The 24,195-nt window shown below is 34.1% G+C and overlaps 1 protein-coding gene across 1 annotated transcript; it reads left to right on the top strand.

Moving 5' to 3' along the window:
* Positions 1 to 13,490: 13,490 nt before the first annotated feature.
* On the top strand, positions 13,491 to 17,380 carry LOC127799810 (mini zinc finger protein 2-like). The gene is made up of 2 exons (XM_052334029.1): positions 13,491 to 13,739; positions 17,207 to 17,380. The coding sequence occupies exons 1-2, from the start codon at positions 13,491 to 13,493 to the stop codon at positions 17,378 to 17,380; spliced, it is 423 nt and encodes a 140-aa protein (XP_052189989.1).
* Positions 17,381 to 24,195: the final 6,815 nt, after the last annotated feature.

Genomic DNA, 24,195 nt, shown 5'->3' with positions numbered 1-24,195 from the left:
CCGTGCCAAGTGTTTTAGGGTATCATTTTCCTCCACACAAAATAATAAGTGTGCAAGATATATATATATATATACATCATGTACACGTATGCATGTACTAACTACAGGCATTCAAATCCTTGTTTTCCCAATATAAATACTTTCAATACCATTCACCCATACCGGGTCTTTCACTATCATCAAATAAATCCATCATATCTTACTTTATAATATTTACCACACTCATGATGCAATCTACCACTCCATTTATAACATCGAATTAATTTGGGAGATATTATTTAAGGTTAAATCTCAATTCACCATTTGAGGAGTATTATAGATTTAATATATTATTTATCCCATCACATAATTTTTTTGAATTCATTTAACTGGTGCCAATATGCATTTACTTGCATTCATGCTCATAGTTCAACCATAAGAAAGAATGGGCAACCCAAAAAGAGTTATATATCAAGGATTCCTAAAAAAATTTAGATCTTTGGGTGATTTCAAGGGACTGATTTGGGTTTGATATTTTATCAATTGCCCCAAACAAAATTTTGAAATTTAAGTTCAAGAACTCTAGTTTTGGGAACAATAAACAGATTCACAATTAGAATTAACCACAAAGAGCTATTCCACAAAGACTACAACAATGCAGAATTCAAAACAATAAAATTCCAAATTTTTTTGCCAAGATTGACGGGTCATTACGGACTCAATATGAAGCCAAATGATAAGAAAATATATCAAACGAAGCCTAGGATGTCTAGTTTATATCCCAACAAATAGATCTCAATTTGGAGATGTGAACAACAAGTTATAGGCCAAAGAATACCATGTGGTCAGATTTCACAAAAGCAGTAAGCTATGAATTTCTAGGTAGAAATTAATTGGGTTGTTACGAGCTCAAAATATAACCAAATCATTCGAATAATACATCAAATCGAAGCCTATGAAGTCTAGTTTTGAATGCACCAAAGGGATTTTAAATAGGATATCATCACAGGGAGACATACCTAAAAGAATGAAACAAGGTCAGATCCGCTATAGTAAATTACGAATTTGAATCGCACATTCGGATGATAGAGAAATTCATTCGGATGAGGGCACTATGGCATCCAAATGTTAGGCAAAAATCATCATAATTTGATCAACTTACATGAAATTCATCTGGATGTGGAAGGAACTCATTCGGATGAGTTTGATATATATTCGGTTGAGACTATTCTAGGCAGTTTCAACATCATTTGGTAATTAAGGTATAACTCTCTCGTCCGAGCTTTGATTGAAATGATTCAAGATGCTACGGAACGACAAGAAAATTATATACAACTTTCATGTTTTGAGTTTTGAGATATTCTAGCTTCATTGAGGTCAAAATTGGGCACGAAGTTGCTACTATTGTGATCTATCTGAATATGGTGCCTTAGGCAACCGAATCAGATAGGCTTTTGGGGGTTATTTCAAATATGGAAAAATGCTTATTCAGATAAGGCTTCTGTTATTCGGATGGATATGTGTTTATTTATATATGCATTCAACGTAGCTTTTGGATACATAATGAATAAGGTTTGTATCTATCCCTAATAAAAAATGCCATCCACTGGAAGAGGATATGAGTGACATAAGCTTGATTTGAAACTCAATAAGACCTGTAAAAAGAAAACCATCAAGTAGGGGATTCAATAACCATTACAGGAAGGAGCACAACATAACGTATATGTATTTAAATGTATATATATTTAAGCAAACAATAAGGTAAAATGGCAACTAATAGGGTTTCCGCCAGAATGAGAGTTGTGTAAGAGAACTTGTATAAAAGAGAAGAGAGGAAAGTCAAAGAAACTTCCACTATAATAAATAATGTATAAGAGAACTTGCATGAAAATAAAATAGTGGTGCAAGAAGGAGAACTTGCCTGTTAATGAAGGGTGAAGAAGAATCACCCGTTTTTTCACTTCCATTGAAGCTCCTATCAGCCCAAAACGCAGCACAAAGAAGAAGAAACAAGAAAAGAAGAAGAAGAAGAAGAAGAAGAAGCTGAAGATAAAGTTGTAGACAAAGAAGAAAAATGAGAGAAAGAAGGCGAAGGACATTGGACGTCGAAATGATACACCAAGGAGGAAACCCTCGACGTAACAGAGGGGATAAAGAGAGGGCTGCAGGTCTACCCCCTACATCCCATGGCAAATTACTTGGTTGTCCTTCACCCTAACAATGGTCAAACGAAGGTTCAAGGGCACTATTGACATTTTCCATTTCTCATTTTCTTTTCCCATATTCTTTATTCAACCCAATTGTGGAATTACACATTTGCCCTTACCTTTTTACCATGCATAAATATTCATTAACCCATTTTAGACATTTTATATTTTATTTCAAATTCATATTAAATTTCAATCATTATTTGCAAATGGGCTCGAGTCTAACCCATTAATCTATCTCAAATAAATTAAGTCCCACTAAATTAAGGCCCAACGGTTCTTTTTTCAACCTTCACTTATTTGTGTCAACTTTACACTTGGGCCTAACTCAATCCCAAAGCCCAACCCCTTTCATTCACAATTAAAATTCTAAACACATCTCAATGTTACAATTCATTTAGACTTTTTCCACATTTTTAAATCCCATTTGAATGGGCTCCCAAATTCTTATTTCTAGTTACACTTTATTCCAAAAAAAAGTATTTCCAATTTTCAATTAACTAAAGAAAAAATTTTGAGCCCAAAATAAAATGTCTGAAAACGCCTAGACCCCCTAACGGGTCGTTACATTTTTAGTTTGATCTTCTAGTGTTGGAACCAAACTCGAACTATGGGCTCTTGAAAGAGAAGGGAGAGAAACTAATCAACCAACTATACTTTTCCATCCTCTTTGATGATCTAGGATCCAATTGATTAAACCCACAACAATTAGTTCAAGACCTAGGCTTTTCATTAGAGAAAGACCGAGAGAGGAACAAAGCTTTTGGTGAGATTTCACTAGAAACCCTATCGCTGTCAATAAGGTTATTTTCATCATAAACCAAATTTTATCCTTATTTAGGTTTGAATGAACTTAGATTAGGTTATTTTCATCAGAAACCAAATTTTATCCCTATTTAGGTTTGAATGAACCTAGATTAGGTTATTTTCATCATAAACCAAATTTTATCCCAGGGACTTTAAGACTGTAAATTTATTTTTTTTTATTACAAATATTTCAATTGCAACCCTAAAAAAAATCTCTCAACTACAAATTTTCAATTAAAAGCAATAACAATTATCATATGCTCTTGTTCTTCTTGTTTCATTTTCTTTGAATCTTTGATATTTCTAGGTAATTGGCAAGCCGTCTGTGAAGACTATATCACTGTAAGGTGAGTTTATCTTCTTTATTTCTTACTACTCTTGAGAAGGCTCTGATAAAATTTTTCTCATAAAAAGGTATATTATTTATTTTTTTTATAAAATAAAATTAATACTCTTTCAAAAATTTTGACAAACTTTTTCTCTTAAAATCCCCCCATTTAGTTGAGCCCGCTTTGCGTTTTCCATTTCATGGAGAAGAAGAGCATTGATGGTGATACAAGACATACTAAGTAGGGGTGTGCATGGCCACTAGGTTTTTCTAATTTGACAAACTGAAACAAAATTGGAGATGTAAACAAATTAAAACCGAACTCAACCACTTGGTTTGATTTCTTAGGTTCGGTTCAATAAAAAATTGAGATGTGTTTCTCCTTTTATTGAATAAAAATAAAATATTATGACAAGTCTGTAACATACAAACAATCAGTGCAATTGGTTATGGGAGAAGTAAGGAATAAACAAGTAGTGATCATAACTTCAAATCACATCTCTAGATCCATTCATCACCTAGTCCATCAAATATTAATTATATTTAATATATAACATAAGAGAATAAAATATCAATAAAATATATATATAATTATAATTTTGGTGCGGTTCAAGCTCTATTCAATTTGAAAGTTTGGTATGGTTTTTTGGTTTAATTTGATTTTTTATCACCATTAACCAAAATCGAACAAAAATGCTCAGGCTGTGTTCTCTTTACTGTTTTTAAGTTATTTTTATTTTTTAATTTTCTAAAATAATAAAAACACGTTGTGTTTACTGTTTTTAAAAATAAAAAAAATTATAAAGAAAACTCAACAAAAAGTTGTTTTGAGTATTTTCATTTAAAACAAACTCTAAACTCAAAAATCATTTATTTATTTTTATTTATTCATATTTTATTATTGTAATGGGAAAACATATTACAAAATTCATTAACTTTAAAATTTATATATATTTTTAATAATATATTAATATTAAATATTTTTAATTTACTGAATAATCAAATTCATTGAATAAAATATTATTAAAAAATAATTTTCAAAATTTCAATGAGAACGCGTTTTCTAATTTTTTATTTTGAGAAATAGTTTTTCAAAATGACAAAGAGAACGCGTTTTCAATTTTTTAAAAAATAGACTACCAAAATAGAAAACTGAAAATAAATTCAAAACTCAAAACTAAAAATTAAAAAGCAAAGAGAATGCAGCCTCAATTTTTTCAAAATAAAGAACTGAAGTTTATATGAAATAGAACTAAATTAAACTGGCCACCTCAATTCAGTTCGACTTTTCAATTTTCTCAATTCAAAAATCACTAATATCAGATTAGGCTTTTTATATTTTGTGAATGTCTGTGGAAGTTGTTGGGCCAAACCTATGGATGTATTAGCGTCTGGTGAGGTGCAATCATCCTCAATATTTGGAGACGATGTGGTTGGCTCTTTTGGGAGGCGTTTGTTAAAATAAGTAAGATAAGCTTGTGTTAAGATAAGATTGGAATGTTTTCTGGATTAAGATATTGAATTACCAAAATAAGGTTAGAAAACATTTCAAGATTTATATCAAATTTTTTTGTACTCTATTGAGAATTATCACTACAAAAAATCAATATTTTAGCAACGAAAAATTCCGTTGCTAAATTTTTTAGTGACGACTACCTTTCCGTCTCTAAAAAGGGCGTCGCTGAAATTTAGCGACGGAATTTTTTTAGCAACAAAATTAGTGACGGGATTGTACCCGTCGCTAATTAGCGACAGAATTAGCGACGGGGTTAACCTCGTCGCTAAATTGTAATTTTTTTATTTAATTTTTCTTACTTTTTAGCGACGGATCCAGTCTCTAAATTATAATTTTTTATTTAATTAGTCTTTAATTTTTAGCGTCGCTAAATTTTAATTTTTTTATTTAATTTTTTTTATTTTTTACCCGTCGCTAAATTCAACCCCAAATCTCAAAATTCAACCCACGCTAGAACCCGGCCTCTCTTTATGTGCGCCATGTGGCAACGCTGGGATATTACTCCCAACTATTACCTCAAGCTCTCTACCGGATTTGAACCCCCCACCTCTCATGACCAAGTTCCACACGCGAGCCAGCCGATCTAGAAGCCTTCTTCTTTATTAATGTATATAAAATATATTTATAATATTCTCTTTCAAATATTTCAAAACTATATTTATACACCAAAGTTTCTCAAACTTATTTAATGATATTAATTTTAATATTAATATTAGTAAAGTGAAATGAATATTAATTTTAATTTTATTTCATTATTAATTCAAATAAAACTTTATTAATTATTATATTAGCAGTGAAAAATTATGTTTTTATTTTGATTTTATTTGTAATATGTTTAAAAAATTATTAGTTTAATTTTTACTAATATTAATGTTAGTAAAAATTATTATGATATGTTTAAATGTAAAACTTTTAATTAAAATTTTAATTTCTTATTTAAATTTTAATTATTTATTTAATTTTCTTATTTTTTAACGATGGGGTGACCCATGTCTAAATTTTAATTTTTTATCTATTTTTTTTTATTTTTTAGAGACGGGTTGACGCCGTCGCTAAATTTTTTATTTTTTATTTTTTTTATTTTTTAGTAACGGGGTCAACCCTGTCGCTAAATTTTAATTTTTTTATTTAATTTTTTTTATTTTTTAGCTACTATGTTGACCTTGTCGCTAAATTTTAATTTTTTATTTTATTTTTTTTATTTTTTAGCTACAATGTTGACCCTGTCACTAAATTTTAATTTTTTATTTATTTTTTTTTATTTTTTAGCTATGGCATTTCCATCGCTAATTTCGTCACTAAATTAAAAAATATTTAAAAAATTAGCGACGAAAATCCCATCACTATTCGTCGCTAATTAGCGATGGAATAATTTTATCACTAAATTCCGTCGCCAAAAACTATTTTTCTTGTAGTGAATACTTTTTCTTTTTTTATATTTATTAAATGCATATGATAAAGTACTAAGATAAGAAGTTTTTATCAAAATATTCCTATTACCAAATTAATTCAAAACTATTTATTAACATCAACAACAAATTTATTATTAAAATAGTTTTTTATGACTAATGTGAATTGACAAAAAAAAAATAAAAATAGTGTTTTATTTTTCTAAATCCATTTCAAAAATAGATTCTAAAAAAACTCAAAAAGTAGAAATAATTATGGGTGGAATTAGAATAATTCCACTTAGATAATTAAAAATTGACAAAACATATTTTCATACATTGTTGTTAAAATCCCGATTTTATGCGTACGATTTTACGATTTTACGATTCGAAGACCCCCAAACGATTCAAATCCCATGTAAAATCTAATTTAGGATAAAATCCTATAAAATCTCGATTTTACATGTACGATTTTACGATTTTACGCTTCAGAGATCCCCAAACGATTTTACGATTCAAAGACCTCCATTGATTTAAGTTGTAATTTAGAGAATACTTCCAACGTCTCAATGTCACATAGCATCTGACATTAGAACTTATGCAATGAATTGTTATATTTTGCCTCTAAATTGGAACTTGATTTAACATTGATTGCATAAGTTCTAATGTCACATAGCATCTAACATTAATTGCATAAGTTCCAATTTACTTGATTTAAATTATAATTTTTACTTGATTTAACATTGATTGCATAAGTAAATCAAGAGAAACAAGTAATTAATTAATGGACCACCCAACTCCAAATCGGGATATTACTTGATTTAATCAATGTTAAATCAAGAAAAAATTACAATCTAAATCTAATGGAAGACGTTGGAAGTATCCTCTAAAGAATTTTAAGCTATATTTTACCTCTAAATTACCTATATTTTGCCTTTAAATTGCCTATACCAACCTGCTAGTTTTTGAGCTATATTTTGGAAATATCATCTTTTGAATTATAATAAGGAATAATTAGGTTATTAAATGATATTAATTCATTTTCTACAAAATTGTGTTATTATAAACATATATTTACAAAAATTAAAGGGTATTTTTAATTATCTCTAAAATCTTACGATTTTACGATTCGATTTTACGATACGATTTTATGGACCCTTTGTTGATCCCACTTAAAATCCCGATTTTAACAACCTTGTTTTCATATTAGATAATAAAATAATTTAAAAAATGGGTGAAATAATTTGTATTAGATAATAAAATATAGAGAGAGAGAGAGAGAGAGAAATTTAAATTTTAAAAATTGCCAAAATATATGGCAATTTAAAAATGTATTAAATAACATTAATTTTAAGACTTAATAAATTTAAATTTTAAAAATATATTAAACGACATTAATTATGTTAGAAGAGACATATGAGTAATTTATATTTATCTATAAAATCTTAAATAAATTTATCTGGAGGGAGGGCCAGATAAATATATCTATAAAAAGTCAGATAAAAAGTCACGTGATAATTTTTCAGAGATTGTCAGATAAGTTTAACAAACACATTAAAAAATTAAAAGGTCTTGAATGCTTTCCATATATTACATTTTTCATCCCATATCTTGGTTAATAAACATTACCTAAAGATATTAGCCAAAACTTTGTTGGTTGTCTATGTTTCATTTCTAACGTGACATTAAAAGTGTTGTATGCTTAGCACTATTGTCTCTCCTTTTATACAGTCAATGATTGTGCGGTTCAATGTTCTCAATTCAAATGTGTCTTTGCTGCTTAAGCCATCAAGCCAAAGCCAACCTTGTTTGGCATCTGCGGTGTTGCCTTGGTATGTGTTGTTGTAAAGCGTCTTGCCCAAGGTACGTAGTCTAGATGCAGTTGTCCTTTTGTGGAGTAGTCATATAATATATGTATGCATGTGGTGTCTCGAGGTATTGTTACCAAAAGTACAATAATTAAATTTTATAACATGGGACTGGCTAAAATTACCATGATTGTCTAGAGGAACAAAATTGTCACAAAAATGAGACTACCTCAAGGATGTGAGTGCCATAAGGATGTAATTGCCCGACTCAATATGAGTGTCGCAAGGATGAGACTGCCTTAAGGATGTGAATGCCCCCAAAAAATGAGTGCCAAGGATGTTGTTGCCATAAAGATGATGTTGTTGTAAAGAGGATAGTGTCACAAGGGAGGTGGTGCCACAAAGAGGTTGTCGCAAGGTTTGTATCTTGTAACAAGGATGTTGCTACAAGAAGGTTGGTGTCGTAAGAAGATTGCTACAAGGTTTGTGTCTTGTTGCAAGGATGTTGCCACGAGGATGAGAGTGTCGCAAGGATCTTCTGTCTTCCTGTTGATATTCACAAAAAGAGTTAGAAGGTTCGTGGGAATCCTTCCCGTGATAACCTTTCGATGCTTAAGTCCCCACAAGAAACCGTAGAAATGCTCTTAGTGTTTAAAGTTTACCAAAATATTTGGATCATTTTCAAAGTCTTGTAGCAGGGTATTTATAAGGCATAAATCCCGAGATATCTGGTGTCGATACATGTCAGTCATCTAGCAGTAAGAAGGAGGCCATGCCAGAAGATACCTCTTTGCTGCAAGGCCCATCACTACAAAAAAATTGATTTTTTGCGGCGGTTCTAAAAATCTCCGCAAAACATGGTATTTTGCGGCGATTTTGAAACCGTCTCAAAATATGATTTTTGCAGCGGTTTCCTTAAAATTTTGCAGCGATTTCATAAAACTGCCGCAAAATTCAGTAAAACATGTTTTTTTGCGACGATTTTCAAAAAATCGTCGCTAAATTTAAAAAATAATTAAATAATAAAATAATTTAAAATTAAAATTAAATTAACATTTGCGGCGATTTTCAAAAACCATCACAAAATTCAAAAAATATTAAATTTAGCGGCGATTTTTGAAAAACCGCCGCAAAATGCAAAAATAGTGAGTACTTAGCGGCAGTTAAATATTTATGCATTACCCTCATAATGCATAAATAGGCTTTAGCCGCGATTTTTCCACAAGGATCTTATTGCTGCAAAGCCTATTTATGCATTACACTACTGCAAGGCACACTATCACAAGGCTTATTTATGCTAAGATGATATCTTTGTCACGAAGCCTATTATGCCTTTATTGCAAGATTCGTCTTTGTCGTTAGAATCACACTATCGCAAGGAATATGCTTCAAGGCACATTATGTCAAGATGCTAAGGCCTTGTTGCGAGGCTTGACCTTGTTGCGAAGGAGCACATTGCCGTTAGGATGACACTACTGTGAGGTCTTCTAAGCCAAGACAAAGGTTTATGCCACAAGAACCGCCATGCCGCAAGACAGTTGGTTGCAAGACTCTTTATTGCCGCGAGGTTAAGGCCTTGTCGTGGGGATGCTTGGGGTTGCTAAGAGGCTAAGTCCTTGCCATGAGGGCACCTTGCCTTTGCCATGAGGCTTGACTTTTACCGATACAATCACTCTTTTGCGAGAGTGCTTGGTTTTGTCGAGAGAAAACTTAAGCTTTGTCGGAAGGCCCATCTTTACCACAAAGCTTACTCTGTTGTGATTATTTGTCTTAAGGCATAGTGTCATGAGCCCTATTGGTGCCAAGATAATTTTCCTTGTCACAAGACCCAGTCTCAAGACCATTCCATGTTGAATTTATACCTATACTGCGAGGCACACATATTGCCCTAAGGCACATTGTCGCAAGGTCTTGTTTAGAGATTATTTTGTTTCAAAAAATTTTATTTTTTTGTAGGTGGTACCACACAGGGTATTTGTGGGTTTTTTTTTGTCTTGGATGGGTACAAAAAAAAAAAAACCTTAAGTATTACACTAAAATTTATTTTTATATTTAAAAATTAATTTAAAAGATAAAGCTCAAACTGGAAAACACCAAACCTATTAAAATAAATAAATATTTACTTAATAAATATTTGTAATACCCGTTATAATAATGTTGATTGGACATTAATTCCCAATGAGGGAATTTGTAGTGCACGGTGGGATTGTACAAGGAATTGCAAAGATTACCATTATTATAATCACTTTTGCATATCTGTCAACAGCAATGCAAAATCCATTGACGACAAGTGTTTTAGGAGGTGCTATCCAACACATATATAGCTTACATGAAGACATCACCAACCCATTGTGGTGTCAAGTCCCAATTATAAATTATAGAAAAAGCTTAGTAGATAATGTTTTCTATTAGGAAATTAAGAAAAATTAAAATGTGTTAGGAAGGACTTCCTTGAATTGTGGGAATCCTTCTGCAAGTTCAATATTCTTTATATATATCACTATAACTCTTTTAAGTGAATACGGTTACTCAAATTTGCTACTAAATGCAGAAAGCAGATGCGATTTGTGATAATCTCTAGCACCATAAAAGCACAATAGCGCTTAATTCTAATTAAGGGTAAATTATTCAAAAAAAAAAAAAAAAAAACTTAACCTTCATTTTATTTTTATTTTTAGATTAATTTAATATTTTCAATAAGAACATCCAACTTATATTATTTAGGTAAAATTATATACGCACTTCTAAAATTTAATATTATGTGACAATTCTCCTTGTCTCTAGTTAATCTTATTAAATATTATAAAATAACCAAATTACCCTTATATGTAAAAAGGCTACTCCCTTCATCATCGACCACCACTGATCTAATTCCTTCGCCATCACTGGTCGTCATTATCTTAATACGCTCCCCTCCACCTCCTCGGTCTATATGTGTGTGTGTTCCTAGATAAATGAGTTTTGAAGAACTCAAACACCTAAATTGGTTTACGGTTCCACCTAACACCTTCTCACTGAAAAGGTTTATCAACAAGGGTTTCAATCCATTCCCTTTATCTTTTTAGTTTTTGTGTTTTTGGTCATTTGGGTTCCAAATTGAAACCTAGCTTTGGGTTTCAGTTGAGGTTTCAATTGGAAGCTAGATCGAGATTTTAGATGTTGAAACCCCAATAAGGAAGGGCCTTCCAAATCTAAAACCATATTATTTCATATATGGTGCAGTGACCAAGCTTATCTTTACCCATTTTTTTTTTTTTTCTTCTTCTCCTCTCTCTCTATTTTCATATATGGAATAATGACATTGGTTGTGGTTACTGACCAACAATCAATCATCATTGATTTTTTTTTTTTTTTATTGTATACTGCTTTTCTTTTTTGTTTAATTCTTTGTTAAAATCAGAAATCATTTTTTATCATGAGGGTAAAATTGTTATTTCACCATCTTACATTAACATCTAACTAAGGGGTACTTGATGCTATTTTCAAATCGTGAATATTTTTTGTAATTATGTCAAACTTGAGTAGTGATTTGTGCAATTTACCCTATTATTTAATTTCATTTACAAACTACTGTTTGTTACCTTTATTATTTACCTATAATTGCTAACACAATAAGCTATGTTAGATGACTTAATGAACAAAGTGCCATGTTCTTGTCAGATAAGCACACGACGAGATGAAAAACTCACAACTTAGGTTGATGGTAAAGTTTTTGCCACTGTTCTTGTATTTTTGTAAGCTCTTGGCCCCTTCTTAAGTAGCAAATTCAAGCTCATCAACTAAGACATCAAACAACTTGCCACATAAAAAATTAACAGTAAGAGTATCATTAACATAAGGCAAAAATTAGATATTTTTTAATAGTTTACCTTATACTTAATTATAGAAGTATCATTACCTAGCAAAAAAAATTAATTATAACAGTATCATTAACATATCATTTTGATAATATATATATACATTTGCGACAAAAAATTATAACAATTTCATGATAGATATCGTCCTTGATGATTTGCCATTTTACCTAACAGCTTGTTTGGATTGAAAGACTTCAGAAGATAAGTTAAAAATTCGGATGGAAACAGTAAATTTTGGATGGTTTGAATAATCTCTTAGAAGGGAAAGAGAGATGAATTGGGGGATTACTTAGGAAAAAAATCAACAAAGAAGCAAATACGCGGAAATTAAGACCATTCCTTTTTTTCCCTATTTCTTCTAATGAATGGGGTGTAAAGTTTTTAATGTTTTAATTAAGACTATTCCGAGGTTAATTAAGTATATTCAAGTTTTAGAAGATATATATAACTATAAAATTTATTTTAAATTGAATTGCTTATTTAACTCAATCAACTAAATTCTCTCTCACATTTTTTCTAACGAAAAAGAAAAATAAATGCTTTCTTTCATTCCCTATGTCTAAGTCCACCCAAATTAATAACAAAAGAATCACAAGCCAAACTCAAGACCTAAAGAGGCCAAGAATACAAGATCAATCCCCAAGAGAGAAGCGCACTAAGATTATAAGGCCATGAGATTCAAGAGAGCACAAACAGGAAAACTAACCTAAGCCCGTTCACTTTTCTCCATGGAAAGATACTAAGCAACTAGGAAAGGCATCGACTAAGAACCTACAAGCCCTCCTTGCCCACTTTTACATATATAGAGACACTTTTCTCCATTTGGATCGGAACAAAATGTACTGAGGATCGTGTTGCAAATAACACAATCAATCTTTCATTTAATTGGTCATTAACTAATTTGCTACATGCAAACAAGCACGCAAGGTAAAAGGATTTTGCCGTACGTGTTGGGCACAGTTTGGCATCGCTTCATTGCACCCCACAGCCTGCCCTTTGCGATCAGTTTAGGCCTTTTGGGGCCACAGAGAATTAGAGGTTTTTCAAGGCTGCTTAGCTGTTCATTCCCATATATAACAAACAACATTGGCTGTTATCATTGCCCTAAAATGCAAAGCTGTCTCATAGTTTTAGGGTTTTGCATTGGGATCCAAACCCTGCACTTTAATAGGTGCCAAATTGTTTTCAATCTACTACATAAAAAGTTGCTAGGGAGTTGGGTATCAATTCATGTCCATCATTTTAAGGTTTACCTTTGAATATCAAACACAATAGAAAAATGATACTTTTTATAGAATTTTTAGCTAGACCCCCAAAAAAAAATGTCATCAAAATAACGTGACACTAGGACTTTCAGAAATACTAACAATAATTGATTATTGACTCATTAAATTATAAATAATTGAGTTGTTTTGAATTAATGACTGTAAGGTACGAAGTCACTAAGGTTGGTTTTTCTGGCTATAAATATGGCTTCTAGGGTTAGGGCTGGCCACAAATTAAGCCAAATACATAGACTTGCTCTCTCTCTCTCTCTCTCTCTCTCTCTCTCTCTATGCCAGAATTTAGAGCATTGGGAGAAGAAGGGCCAATAGAAGAAATGAGAAAGCGTCAAGTGGTGCTGAAGAGAGAAGCAGCCGCCTCAAGAAACTCTACCAATTCATCTTTCACAGTCAGGACTGTGAGGTACCGGGAGTGCCAGAAGAACCACGCAGCCGGCATCGGAGGGTACGCCGTTGACGGATGCAGGGAGTTCATGGCAAGCGGAGAGGAAGGGACCGGCGGCGAACTCACGTGCTCCGCCTGCGGGTGCCACCGGAATTTCCACAGAAGGGAAGTGGAGACTGAGGTAGTAAGTGAGTGTTAAATCAATCTTCATCAAATGGGAGCTGGTAGAACTATATATATATATATATATATATATAAGAATTTGTGATGTGTAGGTTGTGTGTAAGAAGAGGAGAGCCAATATCATGAATTGACTGACTCCCATATATCCATTTTCTTTTGCTTAATTTCCACTGTGTATTTTGAAGGAGGGATGACTGAGTAACTTTCTTTCTATATATATATGCATAATAATCTATACATCTGCTACTACTAGTGTTGATCGATTAGGTCATTAATTGTGTATATATATACACACATCTGAGAAATGTTTCTAAATTATGTGGGCTTATTTGAAATGTTTAGCCTTCCTTTTGATGAGATGTGTGGCTTGTTTCCAATTCTTCTTCTTCCTATTTGCAAATTTTTGGCTTTAGAGAGGAAATAAAGAAACCAGCGCGATGATGATGATGGAATTTTCTCTGATTAAATTTTTCAAGAAAATAAATTCTCGAAATCCCCTGCCAAGGAGGAAAGTTTCTTAATTAAATACCCTATAAAATCACTTCGCGGTCCACTTTATAAGTCATTTGGTTAACGTTATCGGGTGTTGATTTACAGGTTTAGGTCGGAAATCTGAGGCCGTTATCTAGATGACCCAGTCTAATCTGACCTAAAATATCAGTTTTTGTGGAATGATTTTCAAGGTTAGGGCCCATATACCTAATCAATCATGTTGGTGGTTCTGGTGGAATTCTTCTTTAACAATGTCTTAAAGTCCATTAACTAAATCTGTACTGATATCCTCTGTTTATTGTAAGCCTTAATCCTATTTCTTCTAATCTAATTAATAGCAATGATGATCGGTAAACAAAAACGATTAAAGGATCGGATGGTACTACAAGCTTGTCGAGGACATCCCACTATATGTTAAATTGAAAACCCTAGAATTAACTATATACCTTGCTAGCTACTAAAAAGTAAGTGATAATAAGCTGTTTCTTGGGCGCAATGGCATGTGAGGAGAATTCATCATCGCCATTGTTAGGTATATTTGGGTTGCCGAATTCAAAAAGGGTGCATGTTCAAGATGAAAACCTTAAGATATTTTCCATGTGAGCTGCATAACCAGAAGAGCTCAAGTTAGGCATTGAGAATGGAGAGGGCAATGGTTTAGGTATATGGGGGATTGAATTGGGTATATGTCAAGTCTTCAAATCCATAACAATGTGTGGAAGGTAAGAGATTACAATGTTTTCCCTACTGTGTTGAGTGCTTTCTATGGTACGCATGAGAGGGAAAATGGCATCACATAACTAAAGGAGATCATGCAAACTGGGAAATAGATTAACACTTTTTGTTTTTATAGAAGATGATTGATGACTTTTTCCCTTGCCTTTTTTGATCATCTGAAACTTATAGCACATGTTTTGCTACACACATTTGTTTTTTGTTGCTCAAAATCAACATTTTTTCCTAATTAGTATTTGATGATTTGAAGTTTTTCGTACCTATATATGTGAAATCAAGATACATGTCCGGATATCTACGAATACTAAGAATTTCAAATGAAAGAAAAAGGACATTAATTTTATGTGCATACAACAATATACAAAACCTTTATCCCACTATAGGGTTGACTAACTTTTTCTTTTTTTCTTTTCTTTAGCTTGGATTAAGATCAAGGCACAAGGCCAATAATAATAGAAGAAAGTTAATCCGTCCCTCCCAAACAATGTAGTATGACAGCAAGTCCAAACAAAAAAACCTAATACCCATCAATATGGCTACTAGCTAGTTTATAAAGAACCCAGATACTCTTTTGTAGGAGTTGGGAAATAAGCAAGGATAGGAATCAAGCATTGAGCAAAGGAGCTAATTGGATTGGTTTTGAAATCCCTGTATATAAAGAGAAGAGAGACTCCCAGCCAAAAAGAAAGAAAAGGGAAGATAGGCGGCCTAAAGGGACATATAGCCGACACAAATGAGGAATCCGTCTTGTCTGCCACTCCAAGAGCCCCTAGGTAATAGGCAAAAGAGGAAGGGCAACCCAGAACGCTTGATATATTGTGGGAGATACAAAATCATATATACAAACCCCTACATTTATAAAGTAAAAACCAATAAGAGACAGATTAAATCTCAACCATTTGCCTTTGAGATCATACCAAATTCAGCAAAACAACTAACTCGGCTTCAACTTCATCATCGTCAGAGCAATTAGAACCATACTTGTATAGGGATCGAGATTACCTATTGCCCTAAGATGCAAAAAAGATTGGCCAAAACTTTGAATCCTTTTCCCAAGGTCCCATGGCCAAGTTGATCCACGAAATCCCATTAGAAAAATATATCAGAATCACAATGCTCCCAAAGCTTGTGAGCTAGTAGTGGTAAGTTGATTGAAAATGCCCAAACCCTAAAGGAGAGCATGCAAATAGAGGAATGGGAGAAACACAGTTACAATGCTTCACCCAGCACCGTCACTAAAAAGGAGCTGGGTAGAGGCACAGAAATTGTAGCGAGATGAGCCCAGATGTAGGTAGCTAGAGATGGAAGATAGAAAAGAAGGGTTACTCCACTGGATTAGGAGTTAAGGCTAGAATGGAGTCTGCTACTTAAGATGTATATATTTAACCAAATTATTTTCCTTACACTGGTATTTGCTTAATTAATTACCTCCATTTTTAATACTAGTCAAAACACATATAACTAATAATCATATATAAACACCACCAAAACCAGTACTACAATTGGTAACCATTTGAAGAGTCATTTCGTGCTGGATCAATCTAAGATGCTCTTGTCTTCTTGGACCATATTGCCATCTCATGTGCTGTTTTGTTAGACGATGATCATTTCTCATTTAAATGGTCTAATGGATTTCAATTAACTCTATTTAATATAAAAATATAGGATATATATAAGTATAACCCTTGTATAATTAAAAACAAGTATATTAATGTCGACTGTGATTCATTGGCCCGCACTAGTGTAATGAATCCAAGAAGAAGAAAGGGGTTATCTGGTTTGGTTTGTTGACCCGTCAGCCAGTTGGCCTCTGCAAAATACTCCAATACTCAAGTAAGTAAGCGAGTAAGGAAATGCAGAATATCAGCAAGTTGGCGGGAAAAAGCATACAATGGCTCTGGAAAAAGCTGGCTGATATATAAGAGAAAGAGATGCCCTCCTACATGTGATGTACGTCTATATGTGATGGGATAGAACATCCAGCGCCCATGTAGCGGCAAGGTGCCAACGAGACCCTCATTAATGTGGATGGATCCGTCATTAATGAGGATGAGATCTAAGGTGGGGCGCAAAATTCAGAAGTGGCTATAATGATGTTGTTGCAAGGGGCCATGATGGGACCGACATGGGCCGAAAGGACAGGGCCAGGTTTGGTCTGAATGGCCCAAATGGGACGGCCCCTAACCCATTAATATTCTCTAACATGTGACATTCTCGTTATATGAAATGATCGGTTAGACTGGTGAAATGCAAGAGTCGCTCGGAATTCGCTCGAAGTGTGGTTGGGAGCTCGCTCGTATAAAGCCCGCTTGGTCCTACGATCTGAGCTCGAGTTCCAGAGATATGCGAGTTTGCTTTGATGAACTCAATTCGGGATCTACTGGGCTTTATGCAATTGAATCGGCTTGCTAGGTCAAGGTCAACCCATAAAGAATAGAACGAGAAATAGTCGTAACAATTAATGAGTTAATTGGGCTTGGTGTACGACTGCTATATGCTGCCATGTCAGCATGAGAGTGACGGGACGAAGTTTTATTCCTTGCACAACTCATCCATCTGTGTGATTTAGCTAGGCATGCTTGCAAGAAATTTTGGTTGATATTGCGAACAATCAAATACTGAGCGAATTAAAACACAATGATTTACTAGTTATTGTGTATTATATGCTAATTTTCAATGTTCATGACTATAACTTCGCAACTTATAATAAATTTTAAATAATGATTAAAGCTGTAATCCAATAATAATGATAATTATAATAAATTTCAGTCTCATGAACTTTCATTGTTCTCTATTAAATCCGGATTCGTATAATCTTACTTACTAAAAAATATGTTAGATTTTGAATCATTTTTAAAATATTAACATCATAAAAGCAATCATACCATGAGAGTTGCCTACAATGTTGGAAGAGAAATTAAATTCTTAAATAATTTAAAGTAAATTTGTTCACAATTGTGGCAATATATATAATATATTACTAGATAATGACAACAATAACCAAATAAACTTAATAAAATCAAACAATTAAACTCAAAGATTTAACATAAAAAATCCTTCAAGATGAAAGGAAAAAACTGTAAAGATCCGAAAGTCCAATATAAAGTCAATGTGACCAAATTGTGAGGGGCTGCCTCTGAAAGCCTTGCTAGCATAGGAATTACGAGGGAAAGTTCATGCAAGATAGAAACAAAGTAAAACTCAATCACGATCATCCATACCATTAACATCAAATAGCATTGAATTCACTTTTTCTTTTTTTTCCACATAGAACAACATAAGCATTATCAATTACATTCCGTTAGGTTGTCTCAAAGAGAGTATAACAAGCCCAAGTGATAAACAAATACATCCATTAGCATGGTACAAACCAACTAACCATCAAACGCCCCCAAGACCTTTTGTTCAGGTGAGCTCTGTATATATCTAACCCAATAGATTATGCCCCGCTAGGACTCATCTCAATCTTTGCTTTACTTGTACTTAAAATTATGTAAAGAAAAGAAATGAGCCGCAAGACCCAACAAGTATAATATAAAGAAATGGAGCATGAGACATATCATAACGAAAACTCAATAAGCAATAATAGACAATATATGGTAGAATCGTAGCATGGAGTAACATAGGTAGAATTGTAACATGGAACATCACAGATAGAGTCACAACTGAGATTAATATAATTCACACTAATAACAAGCTCCTATAAGCTTGTTATTAGTGTGGTTAGAGACCGAAGCTGATTAATATAATCCTATGAGCTTGTTATTAGTGTGATTAGAATTGTAACATGGTTAGAGACAGAAGTGATTGATGCCAAAATCATCAATCACTTATTACTCTTATACCAGACAATTGATTGCTAAGATAACTCAAAATAAATTACCTTTCCTCGACAATCAACCCCAACACAATATTAGAATAACCAATTCATACCGAAATTAAAATCAAAATCTTCAGTATCCAATACCCCTAGATCACCAAATAACTCCTTACCATGCACCTCAGTCTCACAACTGCGAAACATCTCTCTACCAACTAACACTACATTCACAGATGTGGCGTGGCACGTAATATAGCAATACAATCCTAAAAAAAAAAAAAAAACATAGAGATATGACATACAGCTCCCGGTGCCACACTAAGGTGAAAATAATTTGCATCAAAAAGCACATGCATGCCACTAACATACAAATAAAGAAAATACCTCGAATAATCTCACTACCTCCCTTAGCATCGCCTGCCGCCAAGGCGAAAACCCTACCCTGAACATGAGGTCGATCCGTAGCAGGTGGCTGAATAGGATATGCTGTTGTTTCAGGAACTGTCCCATGCATCCTGGGCATACCCTGTCTCACTTTAGGTTTTTGGTCCTGGCCTTTTGACCACTGATCTCCACCCTCTCAACTCCGAGGACAACCTTTCTATTTGTGCCCTACCTGGCCACATAGAAAACATACTATTATGTCTAGATGACAGGGACCACTATGCTTCTTGCCACAAGTGTTGCACGATGGGATCCCATATGCACTCTTGATTAAACTGGCCTTCTGTCTTTTTTTTTCCGATCCCATTTGTGGCCTTGAGATGAACTCACCCTTTTTTGAGTAGCCTGTTCCATTCTCAACTCAATCATATTTCGCTCAATGGCATAAGCTCTCTGTACCACAGTAGATAGTAAGTAATCCATGCACCTGCCAATACATAGCGAATATCCATATGTAAGCCCATATGAAATTTGGTCGTTTTCTTGGCCTCAGTCGAAACTAAATCTGGGGCAAATCAAGCTAGAGAAATAAACTCTGATTCGTATTGCACCACAGTCTTGTTACCTTGTACCAACTCAAAGAAATCATAAGCTTTAAGTTCCCTAACCTACTCAGGAAAGAAATGTCCGTTAAAAACTTCTTGAAATTCAATCCACGATGGTTCCCTGCTGATATACCTCTGTCTGGCAGTTTCCCACCATTGTTCTGTGTTTCCTCACAAAAGAAAGGTAGCTAACTGCACCTTTTGGCTATCATTGCATCTCATAGATCGAAGTTGTTTTTCTACTAATGACAACCAACTTTCTACCACTAACACATCCATACCCCCATAAAATTCAAGTCGTCAAAGTGCCATAAAATACTTAAGCAACCGACCCCCGCCGTAGTCATCAATCTCATGGACCACCAAGTAAGAAGGCTGACCATTGACATTAGTCTCAACTAAACCCATCTCAGCCTCTCGAGGTACCTGTTTTGGTCTTACCTGATCAACAATGAACATCTCAACTATTCTCTATATCCCTGCCAAGGTCCCTCACCCTATTCCATCTCCTCTTGCTAGTCTTTACTAGACTCTTCCTGAGTCTTAGATGTTGCCATAGGTACATGTGCAGGTGCAAATTAACCCTGCCCTCTACTTTGACCAATGGCCTCCCTCTGTGAACTTTCATCTCCCTGCACAAACAACATATTCAGAATTCGAATTCCAATTTTTGCTCATATCTAATCATAAGACTCATTCTTGACTCTATCCACGCACCTATATGTATAGAGACTCATCCCCAAACCCTGCTCTGATACCAACTATAAAGTCCCAAAAGTCCAATATAAAGGTTTTGTGACCAAACTGTAAGGGCCTGCCTCCAGAAGCCCCGCCTAGCATAGGAATTCCATATGGAAATAAAGTAAAACTCAATCAAGATCATCCATACCATTAACATCAAATAACAATTAATCCACTCTTTTTTTTCCACGTAAAACGTAAGCATTATCAATTGCATTCAATTAGGCTGTCTCAAAGGGAGTACAACAAGCCCAAGTGATAAACACAATCGTTAGCGTGGTACAAACCAACCAACCAACAAACGCTTCCAAGACTTTTTATTCAGGTGACCTCTGTACACATCTAACCCAACAGATCATGCCTCGTTAAGACCCCTCTCAATCTTCACTTTACCTGTACTTGGGATGATGTAAAGAGAAAGAATGAGCCCCAAGGCCCAATAAATATAATATAAAGAAATGGAACATGAGATATATCATAACAATGACTCAGTAAGTAATAACAGACAATATATGGTAAAATCATAGCAAGGAGTAACACAGGTAGAATTGTAACATAGAACATCACAGATAAAGTCACAACTGAGATCAATATAATCCACACAAATAATAAGCTCCAACCATAGCATGGATAAGGCACAATCTGGTATCCTTGCTTCCATATCGTCTCTAGGACCTATATAATGCTTTAAGCACATCACATTATTTTGCAATAACGTAATACTCATATCACATGGCAACCCATTCCAAGCCCATAAATCCAATCCATTTTGTGGCACTAGCACACATCTATGGTACCACACGCCAAGTATGCAGTGGCCTCACCGTAATAGTGCCCTCAACCCATTCTCAACTCTGCGGCACTAACACACGCCTATAATACCACACGCCAAGTATGCAGTGGTCACATCATAGCAGTGCCATCAGTCTACTCTATAGTCCCCTACTATCTAGCTCCCACCTATGATACCATATGCCAGGTATGTAGTGGTCTCATCATAGTAGTTCCCTCAACCAACTCATCTTTATAACACTGGCACACATTTATGATACCACACGCCAAGTATGCAGTAGCCTCATTATAACAGCGCTCTCAGTCCACTCTCAACTCATTCCCATCAAGCTGACACACGCATACGATACCACATGCCAAGTGTGTAGTGGCCTCATCGTCGCAGTGCTCCAGTCTAGAAGTGAGGTTAGTCCATATAACCACACCTCTTATCTTCCAGAATGACAATCAACCACATAGAGCATACATGTACATAATTTCATACAATACTTCCTATCTCTTCCGAAACTATGATTACTCTTATGGTGTATACTTAGATATCCTCTTCCATAACCAAATTCACAAAGCAATCTTCAAGGAAAATGTCCACTCATCATAAAAGCACATCTATGAATTCTACCTCCTAACTCATAAATCTATACGACCTAATCTTTAGCTCGTCTACAACCCATGCATACACATCTAAACCCCTAAAACTTCCTAATTAAGACACACAATTAACTCCCCTTTTCACCAATTTTTCCATATGGCCCAATGATCGCTCGTTATCATGCTCAAACATGCCTATTTACATTCCAAAACAGCCATTCAAGGTGTGGAATTAATTTGGGAACAATCAAGAAACCACATAGATTTGGAAGTAGATAGATAACCCGAATGGTCGACAGATTGTCAAGCATTTGTCAACTGATAGTATGTTTGGGGCAAGTCGGTCAACCAATTTGAAGGCATCTATCGACCGACAGAATGCCCTACCACCCGAAACAGAATACCAACTTGCAAGTTTCTCTAAAAAATCTTTTCTTCCAAGAGTAAGGAATTTTACTTCCCAAAATCCACCAAGTCCCATGACTCAATTTGTAAGGACAAGAGAAGAATTAAGACTTGCAGTTGGAAGCAAAAAGAAAGGAGAAAACTGTTAGATATGAGCCCTAAAGACCAGTTCCAGTGACACAAAGGGACTCGATCTTGTAATTCTTTAAATATTATTTAAATGGCAAGTTTATGTTTTTATTTAAATTGCAATATGGTTTAAATTATAAAACATATATCCATTAGTATAATAAGAAGTGGATACCATTCTTAAGTGTTAAGAATACGAGTTACGGATAATCCACAATTTGTTATACTATAAACATGTTCCTGGCCATAGAATTCCTATCATGGATGATAGCAACTCGTAAAGGCCAGCACATTGTCTTCCTCCTTGTTTCAGTATGAGATACTGAAAGATAAGGTTGGTGAGTCTCGTGCCATTCTGTATGAGCTATAGAAGGAAGATAAGTGGGTGCTCGTTACAAGAACGAGTTCACTGAACGGGACTGTTAACATTAAATCACATGGGTTATTTCTCACGGGTCAATGATTTAATGTTAGCTGCGATTTTACAACTAGTCCTTAGACCTGAGATGACATGGATATCTGTGTATTGGTGGATTAGGATATCAACGATATCATGTGGTTGTTCTAATCAAGGATAATCATACGTATCTATGTGCCTGATTCAGTGATACATGAGGTATGTGTGCATTAGACATGGAATCTATCACCTCGAGATTTATGAGGAGGATATCCTATGCGATCCAGTAATCACTTGACGATAAATCCTTGGCCGAGGTAATATGACGATGGAATTTGTTCCATACGGGTTGTGTCATAATTTGTCAAGATTGATTTTGGATTTGGTCATATGACAAGATTAAGAGATTCGACCTACTGACCATGATCTCATATCTTGTCGGGATATAGGATGATAGAAGGACCGTATTGTATGGTAACGTAGTAAAAGGTTCACAATACCCGCTTCACAATAAATTGGGTAATCATGATATATTGCTAGATGTCACTCATGGTTTACGAGAATTAATTGTTGATTATTCTTGTTGCCAATTTATTTGTGGACCCAGAAAGTCCCACCCAAAAAGAAATTACTTTCAAAGAGAAAATAAATAAATTAGTAATTTTATAATTACTAATTATAGTGCATTTATTTATTGGATAAATAAGAGTAATTAAATAATTATATTATGAATGTAATTATTTAATCATAGATTGGGTTGGGCCTTTTGCTAGTACATTAGGCTTGGCCCAATGGCACTATTGGATTCAAATAAATTCCATTGGATTGGGCTTGGTCCAATTGCATTAAATGGAATGGGCTTGAGAAGCCCAACCCATTTAATGAAGAATAGTTTTTAATTGGAACTATAAATAGCTCCAAACTCTTATTTTCTCTAATAAGTGTCTTCTTGATTCACTTGAATGTAGAGAGAATTTTGGAGAAGTGTTCTTGAATCCAAGAGGTAAGTTAGAAATTTTTGTGAAAAATTTCTTCTACTTATCTTCTCTCTTTGATATTCTTGAATAGAAGTGATTTCGGGTGGACCGACTCGGCATCCTACACTTGGAGGATTATACGGCGGGAAATCTAACGGTGAAATAAGATTTCATCAAAGAGGTATTTTTCGTTTATGCCTTCGTTTTATTAAACCATAATTTCTGAAAAACGGGATACCTCCAAATTAAATTTTAATTTCCGCTGCGCATATGATAAGATCTATGTAACTCAACAGTGGTATCAGAGACATCGTTTTTCAGTTTTATGGTTTTATTCATGTGATTATTGGACATTGAATTGGTATTTTGAAAAATAAAACAATTTTGGA

Source organism: Diospyros lotus, chromosome 4 (assembly GCF_014633365.1).
Source record: "Diospyros lotus cultivar Yz01 chromosome 4, ASM1463336v1, whole genome shotgun sequence".
NCBI classification, from domain to species: domain Eukaryota; kingdom Viridiplantae; phylum Streptophyta; class Magnoliopsida; order Ericales; family Ebenaceae; genus Diospyros; species Diospyros lotus.
This window is presented reverse-complemented; position numbering and strand designations above follow the sequence as displayed.

Coding starts and splice junctions, on each gene's coding strand:
- LOC127799810 (XM_052334029.1), top strand. CDS start 13,491: ATGAGAAAGCGTCAAGTGGTGCTGAAGAGAGAAGCAGCCGCCTCAAGA. Junction 13,740..17,206: donor GAAGGGAAGTGGAGACTGAG/GTAGTAAGTGAG, acceptor ATGATCGGTTAG/ACTGGTGAAATGCAAGAGTC.